Below are 15871 nucleotides of genomic sequence, written 5' to 3' on the forward strand. Positions count from 1 at the left end.
CTTGCATTCTGTTTCCCCACTGTACTGCTTCCAAGTGGCTGTGTTTTATTACAGATTTAAGGCTGCACTTGATTGTGTTAATTATTTTCTTAAGTGTGTGTGCTGGTGGTGTTGCTGGAATAGAGGCTGACACCCTTCTTGTTGGCTTTGAACTACAGTTTAGATCTCTGTGGGTTTTTTGGCACTTTTTTTAATAAGCATGAAGAGAATTTTTTATAATGAATTTCAGTGGCTGATGGGGTTGAGTTTACCTGAGGAAGTGGCATAGAGGTGACAAAATACAAACTGGCCCCCAGCTTTCCTTTCTCAGTTCATATAAAGGAAGTACATGAGGTTATAGGATATGGCTTATATGAAATATGGGAGGTTATAGAATTAGTAGGGAACAGAATTTGAAGGGAGAGTAATTCTTTAAGTGTTTGAGTGCAGGGATTTAGCAAGGACTCAGTTTACAGTGTGGTTTGCTAGAGCACATTATAGGTCAAGATGCAGCAAGAGGGCTTGTGCAAAAATAGCTCATTTTTCCCAAATTATCCTTTAATAGGCCTCATTTGCATGTTGTAAAATAGCAGGTGTGAAAAGCACCAGGGTCAGGACTTTAAGGACAGAGGTGTTTGGTCTCGTAGGTGAACAAAATTGGTTTCTGATTACTGAGCTCTGCATGGGCTCCTTTAAAGATATCATTTCTAGTGCAGTGCTTTGAGTTTAAAGTATGTGCCTGAGGTGATGGGAACCTGCTGAAGCTTGGAAAACACACTTGAGTTTCTTGGCTTCACCCAGGAAACACAAATAAGAGCGTAGCCAGAGGGCAGGATTTTTGTGAAGACCCACAACAGTCTGATTCCTGGATGAGTGTGGGGTTTTTTTGAAAAAAAAAAGTTGTATTTCCAGTTCTGGCAAAGTAAAGATTCAGCTTTATAAGCTTCAAATGGAGAAGGATTAAAGAATGGATATTTGCAATGGTTCTGTGTTGATTTAGATCTCAGGCATTGCAATAATTCTTCAGGTGCTGGGTAAGGTGGGAGGGGAGGAAAAGCCAAAGGAATGATAGGGAATGGACCTTAGCATCCCAGCAGCTTTTCCTTTTTTTTCAAAGCAAGAGGCTTTGTGTTACAGCCACCCAGTCTTACAGTTCACATGAGCAATGTTTTGGGTTTCCAAAAGAAATCCTTTGGACTTGCACAGTCCTGTATTTTCCAAAACTCCTGGTGGTAGCAGGTGCTTTCTGAATAGGAACCTGTGAAAGGAAACTCCTTCCTAATGGAGCATTTAGTCACATATTATCTTTTCTGACTGTTACTAGCTGTTTTTAAGCAGTTTTCAGGCAAAAGGTGCTGGCAGACCTGAGCCCTGCCCTGCTTGCTTGGCTCAGGGTTCAGGGTGCATCCCTGGCTCAGCTGCACACTGCTGAGTCCCAGGTTCTCAGTGCTGGTTTAATGTTTTGGTGGCTTTACAGGCTCTTGGGCAGCAAGGTAATGAAATGGAGGAAGTGGGTATTGGCTTGTTGTAGGATGATAAAAGCTAATTGAGCACTGAGGTGAGTGTGCCCTGCTCAGGTGTGCTGCCAGAGCAGAGCTCCAGGGGGAGGGAGACAGGACAGGGACAGCACCCAGGGCACCTGCCTGCTCTGGGAAGCTTTATGGGCCCATCTCCCTGCCCCATGGGGCTCTCATCCACACAGACCATGTTTCCCACCCCTTTTTCCTGCTTTATGTTCTCCAGGCTCTTAGGAAATCAGCCTTTTTCTCCTAGTGGATCTCTGCACAACTGAAATAAAATGGGCCCCCTTTGCACTGTTTCCTTGTTGCTGTAACCAAGGCTTTTGCACTGCTTCCAGCTCAGCATTAATTCCCTTTGAGACCATGCCTTGGATTGCATTAACTTTTTTTTTTTTTTTTTTTTTTTTTTTTGACATTTGACAAAAGCTTTGTTTAAACAAGTTAGAAGTGCATCAGGCTAATAAATATAAACCCAGTCAGATTATTCCTGCTGGGCCATTCTCTGGAGAACAGTGTCTCATTTGTGTATTTTCCACTAATCATCTCCAAATCTCGCACGGGTGATATCAAGTTAGGGAAAGTGGATTTAGGATTGCATATGGTACAGTCAGGGAAAAAGAGGCTCTGTTTTGACAACCAGCATAGCAATCTGGGAGACATGACTGCAGCTCTAAAAAATGTTTTCAGAAATGTGTTGCATAAACAAGTCATCATTTCCCTGGTGGAGAGAGGAAGTGTTTTTCTAGATGTACTTCTGTACAAACCTTCTGGAGCTGTTTTCTGTTGGAAGCACTGGAAAAGGTCAGTGTGAATGGTCAGATGATGTCAGAGCACAGATTTGGGTTGACAAGTGAGGAGGTTGGGCCATGAGCTGCTCTGTGAGTGACTGAACTTGTGCACTGCAGGTTTTGGCACGGGGGTGCTGTGAGTGCAGCACAAGAATGAAGAATGCTCAGTGCATCACTCCTTTGCAGGCTCCTCTAGAGGGGAGGGACATTTTGGGGATGGGGAGAGTGTAGGTTCAGCTGGGCTGTGGGATCACACCCATTGAACCACGTTGACTTCATCGTGGCTGCCTGGGTGTGAGCAGGGACAGAGTTTGCCTGCATTAATCACACTGTGCAACCAGTGAGCTGGAACTGAGAGAGCTCTGCAGGTGGTTGGGTAAATGAGATATTGGGGAAGAGCAGGCTTGGCTTTTATGGGGAAAATCATAGCTCACATTTACCCCAGTTCTGTAGGGAAGGACAAAGGAAATCTGTTTATTTCGATTGCTCTTGCTAAATATTTGAGCTGAGCTGCCATCAGATAAGACAGAGGGTCCTCTTGTGCATAAAAGTAGGAAGTCATGTCTAGGAATAAATAATTGACTTTTTTTTTGTGTGTGGAAAAGACCCAGCAGCAAATCCTGGAGGAATCTGCTGCAGGCTCTTCAGGTTGAGATACTGATGGGTGCCCAGGGAAAGCAAAATCCAGGAGCTGGTTGTGCCCAGCTGCAGAAGAGCCTGGTGGTGGTCAGTGGTGGACATCCTGGTGGCTTGAACTTGCTGTAGGGTGGTGTGGGGACAGTAAAAGGGTGGTGAACTCAGTCCAGGCAAGAGCAATCCTCCTGAGGAGTGGGGCAGCCAAGAGGGATCAGCATGAGAGAGGATGGGAAGGCAAAGATGGAGTCACCCTTGTTTATCCTTCCTGACATAAGGACTAAGAAGCAGGATGTGTAACTGGTGAGAGGCAGGTTAAAACCCAGCCCAATAGTTTTCCCTGTTGTTATAATCCCAAAGACAATTGAGCTGTGAGTCCCTGTAGGACCTTGGCAGTGTCCTTAGCAGAGATGCACAGCTGTGGGTAAAACACTTCAAGGGTTGTGTTTATAGGATGGGTTGAGCTGGAAGGGACCTTAAAGCCCATCCCATCCCACCCCTGCCATGGCAGGGACACCTCCCACTGTCCCAGGCTGCTCCAAGCCCCAGTGTCCAACCTTGGACACTTCCAGGGATCCAGGGGCAGCCACAGCTGCTCTGGGCACCCTGTGCCAGGGCCTGCCCACCCTCCAGGGAACAATTCCTAATTCCCAATATCCCATCCATCCCTGCCCTCTGGCAGTGGAAGCCATTCCCTGTGTCCTGTCCCTCCAAGCCCCTGTCAATTTTTAGTCTGGAATTTGGTATCTGCCACTCTCGAGTGTTTGGTCTTGTGTCCCTGTTTTGTTGAGCATGACTTGATACTAATTTTTTCTCCTTCCTCCTATGCTTTTTCCCCCCCAAGGTTGCTGTGCTTTTGCTCATTTACTGCCATCTGCTTCATGTTCTGCTTCTGAAATTTTGGTGATGCTCAAGTATTACCCCAGAACAATCTCCTCTGTGGAATCCCAGTGATGGGAATCCTGTGCAGCCTGGCTTGCTGTGTGCTTGGGTTTTATTTAGTTTTGCTTCCAGAGCTGTGTCAGTGCAGGGTCAGATCAGGGAAAGGTTCTTCCCCAGAGGGTGCTGGCACTGCCCAGGGAATGGGCACAGCCCCGAGGCTGCCAGAGCTCCAGGAGCTCTCAGGGATGCACAGGGTGGGATTGTTGGGGTGTCTGTGCAGGGACAGGGGTTGGACTCCATGATCCTTGTGGGTCCCTCCCAGCTCAGGATATTCCATGATTCCATTTTCTTCTCTACCAAGTAGTCACCTAGTTCCCCTTGCTAATTTTTCTGCTGTCTTTTTTTGAGTTGCAGCCATTCTTACCTATCTGAAAAGCTAAAAGTCTTTTCAGCCTGCCCAGCAAAACCTCTTTTTTTTTTTTTTTTTTTTTAAATCTCTATTGTCACTTTCTTCTTGCCAGATAAATCTGTTCCTATATTCTTTCAAAATGCTCTTTTCCCCCCACTTCATCTTTTTTAATTTATCCTTTGACGTTGATTCTTCTTGTGCCAAGTGCAGAAGCTGTCCCTTTTCATCTTTGCTGCTGCTCAGGGAGGTTCCTCATTAATATTCAGATGTGAATAAGAAAGGCTAATTCCTGGTTTGTGTCTGTAGTCAGGAAAGGCAGCCCAGGGTATGGTTTTTTGAAGGGTCTCATTTTGGGTACTTTGGACATCCTTGCTGGGATGTGGATTTTCCCTCCTGCCTTTCTCAAGTGTGACTTGAACAGCTCAAAACTTCTGTCTCCAGATTTTCCATGTGGGATCATCTTCCCTGTGCTGGCACTGCCCTTCCCTTGAGGCAGGAGATGGGAGAGAACAGCCCTCACCCCTGACACTGCCCTGCTTTTGGGCAGACCCAACAAAACATTCCATTTTCTTCCTGGATTCCTCTGCTGCTGTGGTTCTGTGTTTAGCTGAATTTCTGTGGGGATTTGGCCCTTAGGAAATACTGTTTATTGCCTGATAAAAAAGGATGTCACTGCACTGCAGAGATGATCATTTCCTTCCCCAGTTTTATTGGAGCAGGGAGCAGCTGTACTGCAGGGATGCTTTCATTTTCTCTTTGTCTGCTTTTTAATTCCTGCCAACCTCTTGGTGGGGTTGTCATTGCCTCTTGGAAAAGGGGCTGGCCCAGCTCTCCAGTGCCACATTTCCCTGAGATGTGTTAGGAAATGTGCATTTGACTGGAATGGAGTTGTGTTCCTGACAGTCCTTGCTCCAAACATCCCTTGCTGACGTGCTCTGTGCTTCTCCCACGGCAGAGTTGTCTCAGGAGAAAACTGTGGTTTCATCTGTGGGATTGTAATTTCTCTTACACTAACTGTGTGTGTCAGCTCCAGAACCCAACCCACTGGGAAAATACAGGGAATGGGAAGCTTTCCTTCTTAAGTATGTAATTTATTTTTCCTTATGAAAAGCCTCTAGCCAAAATATCTGCTCTGTTTGGTTTTAGGGTTTTGTTTTGTGGGGTGGGGAGGGTTAGGATGAGTAGTCAGGGTTGGAGCTACGTTATGTTTAAGGGCAAAACAAATAATTTGGTGGTGTTAGATGTAAAACTTTGTGCATGAGATTGGATTTGGGAATATGCATTATCCATCATTCCTTTTGTAGGAAGCATGGGCTTATCCCTAAGGAGGGAGGAAACATCTCTGCACCACCCTGTGGGGTGGCTGTGGATGGCAGAGAGAGGGGGAATATTAACAGCAGCAAATGGTTGAAATATTTTGATTTCAGCAATTTGAAAATTGAAGACAAAACCCAAATGCTGTGGTGAGAGCCAAGTGCTCTCCAATTCCCAAGCCCAGAAGCACATTTTGGGAAAGGCTGGCTGGGGAGCTTGTGCAGCTTGTGCATCCCTGGTCCTCCTTTTGTTTCCATGGCAGCACAAAGGATAACGCTGCTGCTGCAGCTGCCAGATGCTGCTGGAAGAGAGATTACAGCTTTGACCTAAATATCTCTTTAATACAGTTCTCAGTTACAGGGAAAGGCTTTTCAGATGTCACAGATACGGGAGGCTCTGATGAGCGTGGGCTCGGATTCCTGATGCCTTCACTGCTCCAAGCTCAGCCTGGTTTTCCTGTTTATAATTAGGAATTGGGTATGGCCAGATAAATCAGTCCAATATCAAACATTTACACTGGAGCTGGAAGAGCTGGTGGGGTTTTATCCATCCTGACAACGCTGGCAGGGGATGGGAGGAGCCTTGAAGTGACAGCTGGTGAAATCCCCCTGGTTTTAGAGCTGTAATTGAATTGCTGTGTGGCAGTTTGGTGACTGGTTCTGCAGTGTGTGTGTCAGTGCTGTGAATGAAGTGTAAATACAGCATTGTGCAGGGCTGGGATGTGATTCCCACCCGGGGGAGGGCAGGGAGCTGCAGTGCTGCTTTTCGCCCAAACTGCCTGAGAATTATCAGTTACACATCTGCAGGAAGGGAAAAAAGGGATGTTTGGAGCAGTAATTCCTAACTGGCACACAGTGGAAAGCCACAGAATCTATGGTTCTATCACACTGAGTAGGGAGGAAATAAAACCTTAAATCATCCTGGTACTGCTCTTGGTGGTTTTCTAAAGGTTTTGTTACTGCTTTGTAGTTATTGTTTGGTGCAGTGGAGCAGAGTGAATAAGCAGAGGGGACCCATATAAAAGACTGATTTTAAAAACCCAAGCACAGCAGATATAAAAATTCATAGAATTCCAGGGTGATTTGTGTTGGAAGGGACCTTAAAGCTTGACTGGTTCCACCCCTTGCCATGGGCAGGGACACCTCCCTCTAAACCAGGTTGCTCAGAGCCCCATAAAATCTATTAAAAAAAGCCTTTTGAAACATGATCTTGCAAATAATATTTTATGCAAAGCTTAGAAATCAACATGTCAGGATGGTTTTCTGCTGTTTTCTGTTAGAACTGACTCAGTGCTTTGACTTGGAGAGGATGTGCTGTGAGATTACCCCCCCTGAAAAATGCATGTTTTAGGAGGATCACAAGTCTCAACCCAAAAGCTGCACATTTCCCTCTTTGCTAAGAAAACCAGCACACAAGCTTTGGGAAATGTTGTCCTGAAAATGCTGCTTTGATACAGCTCCAAGAGAGATGTGTGGCCTTATCTGCAGCCTTGTGGGCAAGTGGGAGCTTGCAGGAATGTTTTCTGTACCTGTTCACTCTCAGGTTTTTATTTCAAAGCAGAAGAAACTCTAAATATTGCTTGTGATGCAGGAATTATTGAAGGGGAGAGCAGTGTGTGACGTGGCTGTTGGTGCTTTTAACTTCCTTCCCATGTTTTTGAGGGCTCCTGCTGTTAGCAAAAAGAACCTTTTAGCTGAGAGTCTCCAGAGAAATCCCTGGGCTTTTCTATGTTTTATTTATTTACAGCTTTTCCTCATTTAGAAGGACAGCAAAGTAAAGTTGGGATTGCCTGAGGGAAGCTCTTGCTAAGAAGCTTTCCAAGAATCATGGAAGATTTAAGTCCTTTCATGCCATCCTGCAGAGATACCTGCCTGCCCTTCCCTCACCACTCCTTTTGCTCAGGTTGCCATTCAGTTCCCATCTGGATCAGAGGAAGAGAAAGCTCTGGGCTGCTCAGTTTTTTGCTGGTCAAGGGTGAGAGATTTGGGTTGAAAAAAGGGACAAAACAAGGTCAGTGGTCAAGACTTGAGCCTGTGTTCTCTCATTAACATTATTTTGCTAATGTTTATTTAGATTTTAAGTGGTCATTCCTGGATCTGAAAAAGTGGATTTTTTTTTTTTTTTTGTGCTTGAGGGTAGTGCTAGAAACAAAACCAGAAGAATTGAGAAGACTTCTGTTGTGGCAAAGGAAACTTTGCAGAGGAAATGCAGCTTAAACAATCTTCTTGGTGCAGGTCTTGAAAAGGCAGGAGTGACACCATGAATATTGGAAGCTTTTGATCAATGATGCAGAAATGAAAGGAGCAGCACATGCAACTGTGATTAATTATTGACAGAAGTAATTCCTTGCATGTGTGGAGCCTGTGGTGGGACGTGAAGGTTGAGTTCACTGGAATTCCAGAGCTGGGCAGTAATGCAAACAGAACCCCAGTTGATCAGCCTCTTCCATGTGGTTCTATTTATTATGCAAATCTCTTCCAATATGTTTAAATCAACATGTGGTGGTGGGGGGTTGCAGCTTCAGCAGAGGATTTTTGTGGGCTGCACAATTTGGGCTCTGTGTGCTCCAGTCTGATGGATCCAGTGTTCCATGCTCTAGCTATAGGTTAATTTAGGAAAATAATCCCCAAAGCTGCTTGTGATGTGCTGTCTGTGAGCACTTGACCTTTTCACCTTGACTTCTGTGGATCTTGGGATAAACCAGTCTTTCCTGAGGCATTCCTAGAAACTGAATTGGGCAGAGGGTGCTTCCATGTCCCTCCCAGTGACAGCACACAAACTGAACTCACACTGCTGAAGAGACCAGGGGCTGGTTCATGCCCTGTTCTGTGTTCAGCTGCAGTAATTCCTTGTAAACATGCCAGTGGAAAGGTATCCCATATATCTCCCAATAGAAATGAGTTGGTTTTATTTTTATTTTTTTTAAGGGCACTGGAAGACCTTATGTAAATTAATTGCAAATTGAGGATATATTATTAAGTGGAAGATTTTGGTTAAAATTAGTTGGGTTGAGGTCAAGGTATTTGGCTGTTTGTTGTGTTTTGTTGTTTTGGGTTTTTTTTAACAGGCATATTTTGGTAATAAAATGAAATTTAAACTGTTCTTAAGTATTAAGACACTCACAATCTTTGTGGGGGCAGAAACTGAGGGCTTGGCAAAAAAGGGGAAGGTAGCTTTGTCAAGAAGTCCAGCACCTTGTCAAGTGTATTTTATTTTTTATATTGCTAATCAGGATTAAAATGTGTATATTGCCCATATTGAGGTTCCTTGATACAGTTTAGGAAGGTCTTGGTGTGGTGTTTTGGTGCATTTTGATGAAGGAAGGACCAAGTAGGAGAAATAAATCCACGTCCTCAGGCTGGGTCATCTTTCCTTTCTGCAGCTGGCTTCCTTCTGCTTTGTCTTTTGGCCTCCATTGCCTCCCTGATTTGTCCTTTCTGAAAGGACTTCCCAAATAATATTTTAAGATTTTTATTACAGGGAACAGGATTTGTGATGTTCTTGTTACCTTGGTGCAGCTTAGTTTTTGGCTTGGCAGATTTTGTTGCAGATCTCCAAGTCAGCAGCAGCAATTTGCTCACTCATCTTTTTTTAATCTTCCATGGTGATAAAATCCAGTGGTTCTCTTTTATGGAAGCTTGTTGGCTTTAACTGGGAGTTCTCCCAGTTTGTTTTGCACACCTAAACCCCCACAAGTCTGGGATAATACCTGCCTGAGACTGATGGTTTTCCTTGACTCCTGAGAGTCTGGAGATGAGCTGAAACCTCCTCCTCTCATTCAGCCAAGGCTGCTCCTTCCCAAATCCACAGCAGCTCAAATCAAGTCATGAGAGCTGATTGTTTCCTGTTAGGGCAGAGAAATTTTTCCCAATAGCCAATCTAAAGCTCCCCATTCCATTGCTCCCTGTCTGGGAAAACATTCCTTCCCACAGGAAGGCAGGAGAGCATCCTGGACCAAGCTGTGGTCCCTTTAATCATGACAGGTCTTGCATGCAGTGTTCCCAAGTGGAAATTGCCACTTCTTTGGTCTCCATCCCAAGTTCTTGTCACCTGGGTGTGGTACAGAAAGGTTTTGATCCAGTGGGACTTCAGGTCCTGGAACAGGAGCTGCATGAGCACCTGGAATTGCCCAAAGGTTAACCCAGATCTTCAGAGCATTTCACTCTGAGCCTTTGGTTTTCCTTCTCTGCCAGGGGGTGTGTGGGAGGCAGCTCATTCCTGGACCAAAATACTGATGATTTTCCTCATGTTTTCACATGGATACACAAAGATATGAAGGGATGTGTTACATAAAACTGGAGGTTTCCTAATTCCTAGCTAATACATCTTTTTGGGATACTGAGGCAAAAGCAGTCTATTTCATAGAGGTACACTGGAAAACACAAGTTTGCTTTGTGGTTGTTTTAGCTGGGTGCTTGGATGGTTTCTGAAGTTAGTGAGGGTCACATCTGGAGTAGGAAATTGCCTCCAATTTCTTTATTCTCCAGATCAAAAAATCAGATGAAACAGCCTCCTCCATCCTGCTGATGGGTGTATTGGAGGGGAAGCTGTGGCTTGCATAAAAATCAGGTGTAACCTTCCAGCTGTTGTTTCCTGTGGCATCAGGAATTGCTGGGAACAGCTGGAATCTCAGTGCTGCCTCCTTCAGTGGAGCTGGAGCTGATCTCAGCAGGAGCATCCTGTGCAGCACAGGCATTCAGCTGCATGGTTCTGCAGGGCTTAAATCAGCATCCACACTGGGTTTGTGGCAGAAACACCACTGTCTGCTTGCTTACAGCTGACCAGACCTTTGTGGAAGGAACAAAATCATGAAAGTTTTTAAATAAAGAAAAACAGAGCCTTATTTCTGTTCTTTGGTGTGGAATTCTCAGTGAGGTGTGAGGCAGGTGCAGCACAAATAACTCGATTTCTGTGATAAACTTGCCTTTCTTCAACAGATCAACCCCTGCCCCAAGTAGTTTTTAATTAATTTAGTAATGAATGGCTCTGTGGTTTGTTTCTGCCTAGAAAATGGCATGTTTGAGGAATAAAGAGATTTTTCCTCTGCCTGAGCAGGGATGTTCCCACTGGCTCTGGGTGCTGCAGTTGCTGACATTAAGTGTGATGTGCAGTAGAAAATAACATGTTTTAGAACCAGCAAATTTTCTCATTTACCTGGGTGGAGAAGTTCCTGCAGATGGTGGCAGCTGCAGTTGGTGACATGCAATGTGACAAATCCCAGGCTTTTCCTGCAGAGAAGGAGGGTGGTGGTGTGGGTGGAAAGTGGTTTAACCACTGGAAGAGCAGCTCCAAGGGCTTGGAGTTAGTTTGAGCTCTTGCTGCTGAGAGCAGATCTGTGCAGAATGGGAATTTCTGGGATTTTTGATCTCATTTCCCCAACCCTGGTCTCTGTCATGTTGGACATGAGAATCCCAGGAATCAGGCATGCCCTTTGGTCTCACATTCCCAAAGCTGTGGTGTGAAATTGTGTGCAGCAGAGCAGCAAATGCCATCATCCTGATGTTGGGCATGTTCTCCTCTCCCACAGATGCCTTTGTGAACAGCCAGGAATGGACCCTGAGCCGATCTGTGCCGGAGCTGAAAGTGGTGAGTTCACCTTTGCTGCTGTCCTGGGGAACACCCTGGGAATGTCACACACAGGGGGAGCTTCCATGCTTCTGCTGCTGCTGGGGAAAAAATGTAGAAAGCAGTTTTAATAAGTAAAGAATTTTTCCTCTACATATCTATTATAGACCCACAGAAGGGTTTAGATGGGAAGGGACCTCAAAGCCCATCTCATCCCACCCCTGCCATGGGCAGGGACACCTTCCACTCTCCCAGGCTGCTCCAGGCTCTGTCCATCCTGACCCTGAACACTTCTTCTATGTGAAGATGATGTACATTCAATATTTATAATCATATTTCAAAGACCTCTCAGGATTTTTATTGCTGTTGGAATTTGTTCTGCTCCAGGAAGCAGCTTCCAAGGGGCATCTTCTCAGCAGGGAAATCTTAGGAGGGCACTGGAAATCAGCAGCTGACACATAAAGCTCATTTTATCTCCCCATATTAAGCTTCCCTGATTTCTTAAAGGACCAAATGTCTGTTCTCTCTCTCTTTAAAGAATTTGAACCTTTCCCAAATCTGAGTTGATAATAGTGTTTTATAGAGGTGAGAGAATCTGCAAGGCCACATTTAACAGGATAAGTGTGCTTAGAGAGGCATTTTAATGGGAGCAGCATCCTCACAGCTACAGCTCTGTGGCTGTTTTGATTTTAGCAGTGCTCAAGGTGAGTGTAAGAAAAATCTGGCAGTCAGTGGATGTAATTCCCTAACACAGGAAGGGTCACCAGGTTTTGTTTAACAGATGATGTCATTTGGAAGAGCCCAAATAAAATGAAAAACAGTGAAAAACCAGGAATGCAAGACTGGAAGGTGTTGGTTGGATAGGAATCCAACACTATTAGCTGGCTTATCCTTGGTTCCCTTCTCTGAGCCATAATTCACAGCACCCACCAGGAAAACTGGGAATTGCAGCTGAGAGCAGAGCTGCAGGTATTCCATGTTGTAATTCAGAGCACAAACAATTTCCAAGCACCAGGTGATGGACTCGGGGTACATTTTTCTCTAGTGATAGCCTGGCTGCATCATGTGAGTGCTTCCCCTGGGTGTCTTGCCCCTGTGTTGTCTGAAGCAGGGCTGGGAAAGCAGATTTCAGCTGTGTGGCTGCTGCAGAGAATTGATTTGCAGTGGTCAGCGTGCCCAGGGGATGCCTGTCCAAGGGTAAAAGCAGAACCTCTGCTGTTACAAAAATAATAATTTGATTATAGCCCTGCAAACGATGGGAGCCAGCAGCACCAGCTGTGCCTGTGAACTTGTGCTCCAACAGGAAGGGTAAATGAGGAAGCCCAGCTGAAATCTGCTCTGCCTTTCCTGCACATCTGCCATGAGTCACCTCTGCCATTCCCTTACTTCAGCCTCATCCTGGGTGCTCCTTGTGCCTCAGGAGCATAAGAGCCATGCCAAAGGGAGAGGCTGTGCCCCTGTACAGGTTGAGAAGTCCTTAAGTTGAGGTGGCTGGTTGATATTTATTTTTGATTTATTTCTAGAGTGGCTGTTGTTGGACCCTTCGGGCTCTGCAGAATTTTCAAGGGAACAGAAACTGGCTCTGGGAGAGCAGAGAGCCCCCAGGGCTGCAATAAAGGAAGGAGGTATTTTTCAGCCTGCCTTTGAGGAAAGAACACCAGTCTTTGCCTCCTTTTTTTAGCAGCAGGAGGCTTGGTTTCTTTCCAGTGTTCAGAAGGATATTCAAGGCCACCTTGGAGGGGGCTTGGAGCAAGCTGGGATAGTGGAAGGTGTCCCTGCCCATGGCAGGGGCAGGAATAGGATGAGCTGTAAGGTCCCTTCTAACCCAAACCAGTTTGGGATTCTGTAATTAGTTCCTGCTGATCTAAAACTTGAGTTTTACTTATGGATTTTGATGCTTTCCTTGTGGTCAAGAGAAGGGTGAGACCACTGCCTTTGGTGTTTCTGGGTCCTGTTTATTCACATATTAAATTAGGATGTGTTAGGCAGAATAAACATGAGAGATTTATGGATAAAACCACAGAATTTCTTGCAAAAAAAGTGCAGTCAGGCTCCTCTCCTGGACTGCTTTGAAATGCCAAGTGCCATCAATACAGTTTATTATTTTTCCCAACAGGCTTTAGGAGGAGTGGGCAAAGTGGCTTAGGTTTGTTTTACAGCATGTCTGGCACATGGAAATAAATGATTCAGTGTTGCACAAGTCATAACTGAAAAGAGCAGTGAGTTGTAGCTGAATTTTCTCCTCCCTGAACTGGGTTAGGGTGGTATTTTTGTTCCCTAACATGCTTGTCATAACTTGGTGCATTTCAGACATACCCATAAATAAATGGAGATGACTTGGATTGTTTGTGTATAAAACAGGGATGAGAAGAATATGACTGCTGTGAAAACAGGCTGGCATTTTTGTCATAATGTGGGGGATCAGCCTTAAAGCAAATATTAATGCTGATTAAGAGAGAAACTGTATCAAAAGTCAGTTTTTCTTCCCAGTGTGGAATTTATTGCTCCTGCTTTGTAGCAATGTGTCAGAGAACCTGAAGTGCTGTCAAATGGTGTAACCTGGTATGACCTTTAGGATATTAAAAAAAAATTAAAATACAAAATTGTGTTCTTGAATCATTTGATGTATTTTCAAATATTGAGGGGAGTCTATGGATAGAATAAGACATCCCAGCCATGAGATGTTGCCTCTGACTGGACCCCCAGGTTGGTGCTTTTCTGTTACAATTATAGTTTTGGCACAAGTGTAATAGAAAATAACAATAATTTCCATGCACACAAGGCTGATCTCTTGTAAGTGAAGGTTTCACTGGAAAACTGTGTCTTGACCAAATGTGTAGACCATTAAAAATACAGTTAAAAATTGGCTGTTTTTCAGCAGTGGTGAATCCTGAGCAGGGAGGATTTTGTACACTGTTGTAGCAAAAAAAAAGTGGGAGGAACTTCTCATGGGGAAGCTTTGTATGGGAAGGGAGATGGTGTGAATTTGGTGATGAGAAGTGCCAGGGCTGTTCAGGGTTCCCTCAGGTCCCAATGGTTTTGTGGTGTGAGTGGGAGTAGACAAATGTTCTGCAGTTGGTGGGCATATAATGGAGGGAAAAGTCATGACCTGGAGAGGTTGCCTCATGTTCTGGGGGTGAGGGACACGTGTTAGAGATGTCATTTTCTTCCTGTGACTCATCCCAGAATCCCTCCCCGCCTGCTGCCCACGCTGTGGGATCAGCCCAAGGCAGGGAGAATTTGGGGTTTTTGGGTGCCAGCACACATGGCTGGGTCCTGTCAAGTCACTTTTGATAAGGAGGGTGGTTAGGATTCATCAGGATGAAGAAGATGGGGTGGAGAATGCACATGAGGTGCAGCTGGTGGCTGCTGCCTCGGCAATCCCTTTGGCAATGCCGGCAGATCAGCAGAGTTCATCTTCTCTCCAGGGACCTTCTGTTCTGAACCCATGGTGAGGGTCAAGTAAACAGCACAGAACAGAGCAGCCTGGCCTTCTTTCAAAGGGGGAAACAAGTTTCCCATCACCTCCTTCCTCAAGAAGGGAGCACCATGTCCTCAGCTCTGTGCATCCCTTTAAAGCCACAAACCCCAAACAGCCTCAAGTCATTTGGCATTTCAGTGCTGGATCCCAGAAACCTGGGATTTTTGAGCTTTCTGTGCTTTCTGGCTCTGACCCCTGGAGAACACTGCTTTTGACCTCAGGCCTTGGAGAAGGCTTCCAAATTTGAGTGATGGAGTTAAGATCACTGGTGTGTAGTTAAGTAGAAGTGTGTGATTTCACATGGTGAAGGGTTTTAAAAACTATAATATAGTGATGGGTATGGGACAAGATGGAGGATTTTGGGTGTCCTTCTCCATGGTTTCAGGCAGTAGTTTCTGGTTGGACAGTCAATGCTGCACTGAGGGTCACAGGAGTTTGGTTATTGGGTCAAAAGTCTCAATAATACAGGTGTTAATTCTCTATTGGACTGTTTAGCTTTAAGAGACCTTGTAACTAGCTGGGTTCATCTCCATTTTGCTCACTTCTAGCTGGTAGCTGGAAGTGCTGCTGAACTCTCTGTATTTTAGACAAGATTTAATAAACACTAGAATATTAATTTCCTTCATGTGTTTTTTAATGCTGGCTCTGAGTGAAGGCAGAAGAAACTTCAGACAAGCCACTGACTAAGTGGTGCAAACACCACCCATTACATTTGAGCACCTGCAGGAAGAAAACTCTGGTGGGGTTGGGCTGAAATCCTTCCCTGGGAGGGTGGGGATGCCCTGGCACAGGGTGCCCCATCCCTGGAAGTGTCCAAGGCTGGGTTGGACAGGGCTTGGAGCCCCCTGGGCTGGTGGAAGGAGATGATCTCCAAGGTCCTTCCACCCCAAACCGCTCTGCCGTTTATTTGATCTCTCGGCAGATTTTGCACCATGTCTGTTGTCTGAGGTGTGGAGATTTTGCTTGAGCACAAACTGCTTTTTACAGGGATTGACTGCAGTTGGGTTTTTTCCTTCTCCTTTGTTTTATTTTGCATTCAGGGGATCGTGGGTAACCTGGCCAGCGGGAAGTCAGCGCTGGTGCACCGGTACCTGACGGGCACCTACGTGCAGGAGGAGTCCCCTGAAGGTACGTGCACACACAAACCCCACTCCTCTTTCCCCCCACAAACTACATCCTTACTCATTTTTGACCATGCAGAAATGAATTAGCAAAAAAAAAAAAAAAAAAAAAAAGCCAACCCCATGAGCTACTTCAGAATTCATGGAGATTTTTGCTTTAACGCTCTCCAGACCGAGCT

The 15871-nt window shown here is 45.3% G+C and overlaps 1 protein-coding gene across 8 annotated transcripts in view; it reads left to right on the forward strand.

Annotated features, from left to right (window-relative positions):
* Positions 1-15871, forward strand: part of AGAP1 (ArfGAP with GTPase domain, ankyrin repeat and PH domain 1) — a 304896-nt gene that overhangs the window by 81027 nt on the left and 207998 nt on the right. For all 8 annotated transcript variants that reach the window (XM_056495964.1, XM_056495969.1, XM_056495965.1 and 5 more), the window contains 2 exons: positions 11053-11111; positions 15612-15699. In XM_056495964.1, coding sequence (XP_056351939.1) covers positions 11053-11111; positions 15612-15699 — 147 coding nt within the window. The remainder of the gene's footprint in view (positions 1-11052; positions 11112-15611; positions 15700-15871) is intronic.

Source organism: Oenanthe melanoleuca, chromosome 7 (assembly GCF_029582105.1).
Source record: "Oenanthe melanoleuca isolate GR-GAL-2019-014 chromosome 7, OMel1.0, whole genome shotgun sequence".
NCBI lineage: Eukaryota > Metazoa > Chordata > Aves > Passeriformes > Muscicapidae > Oenanthe > Oenanthe melanoleuca.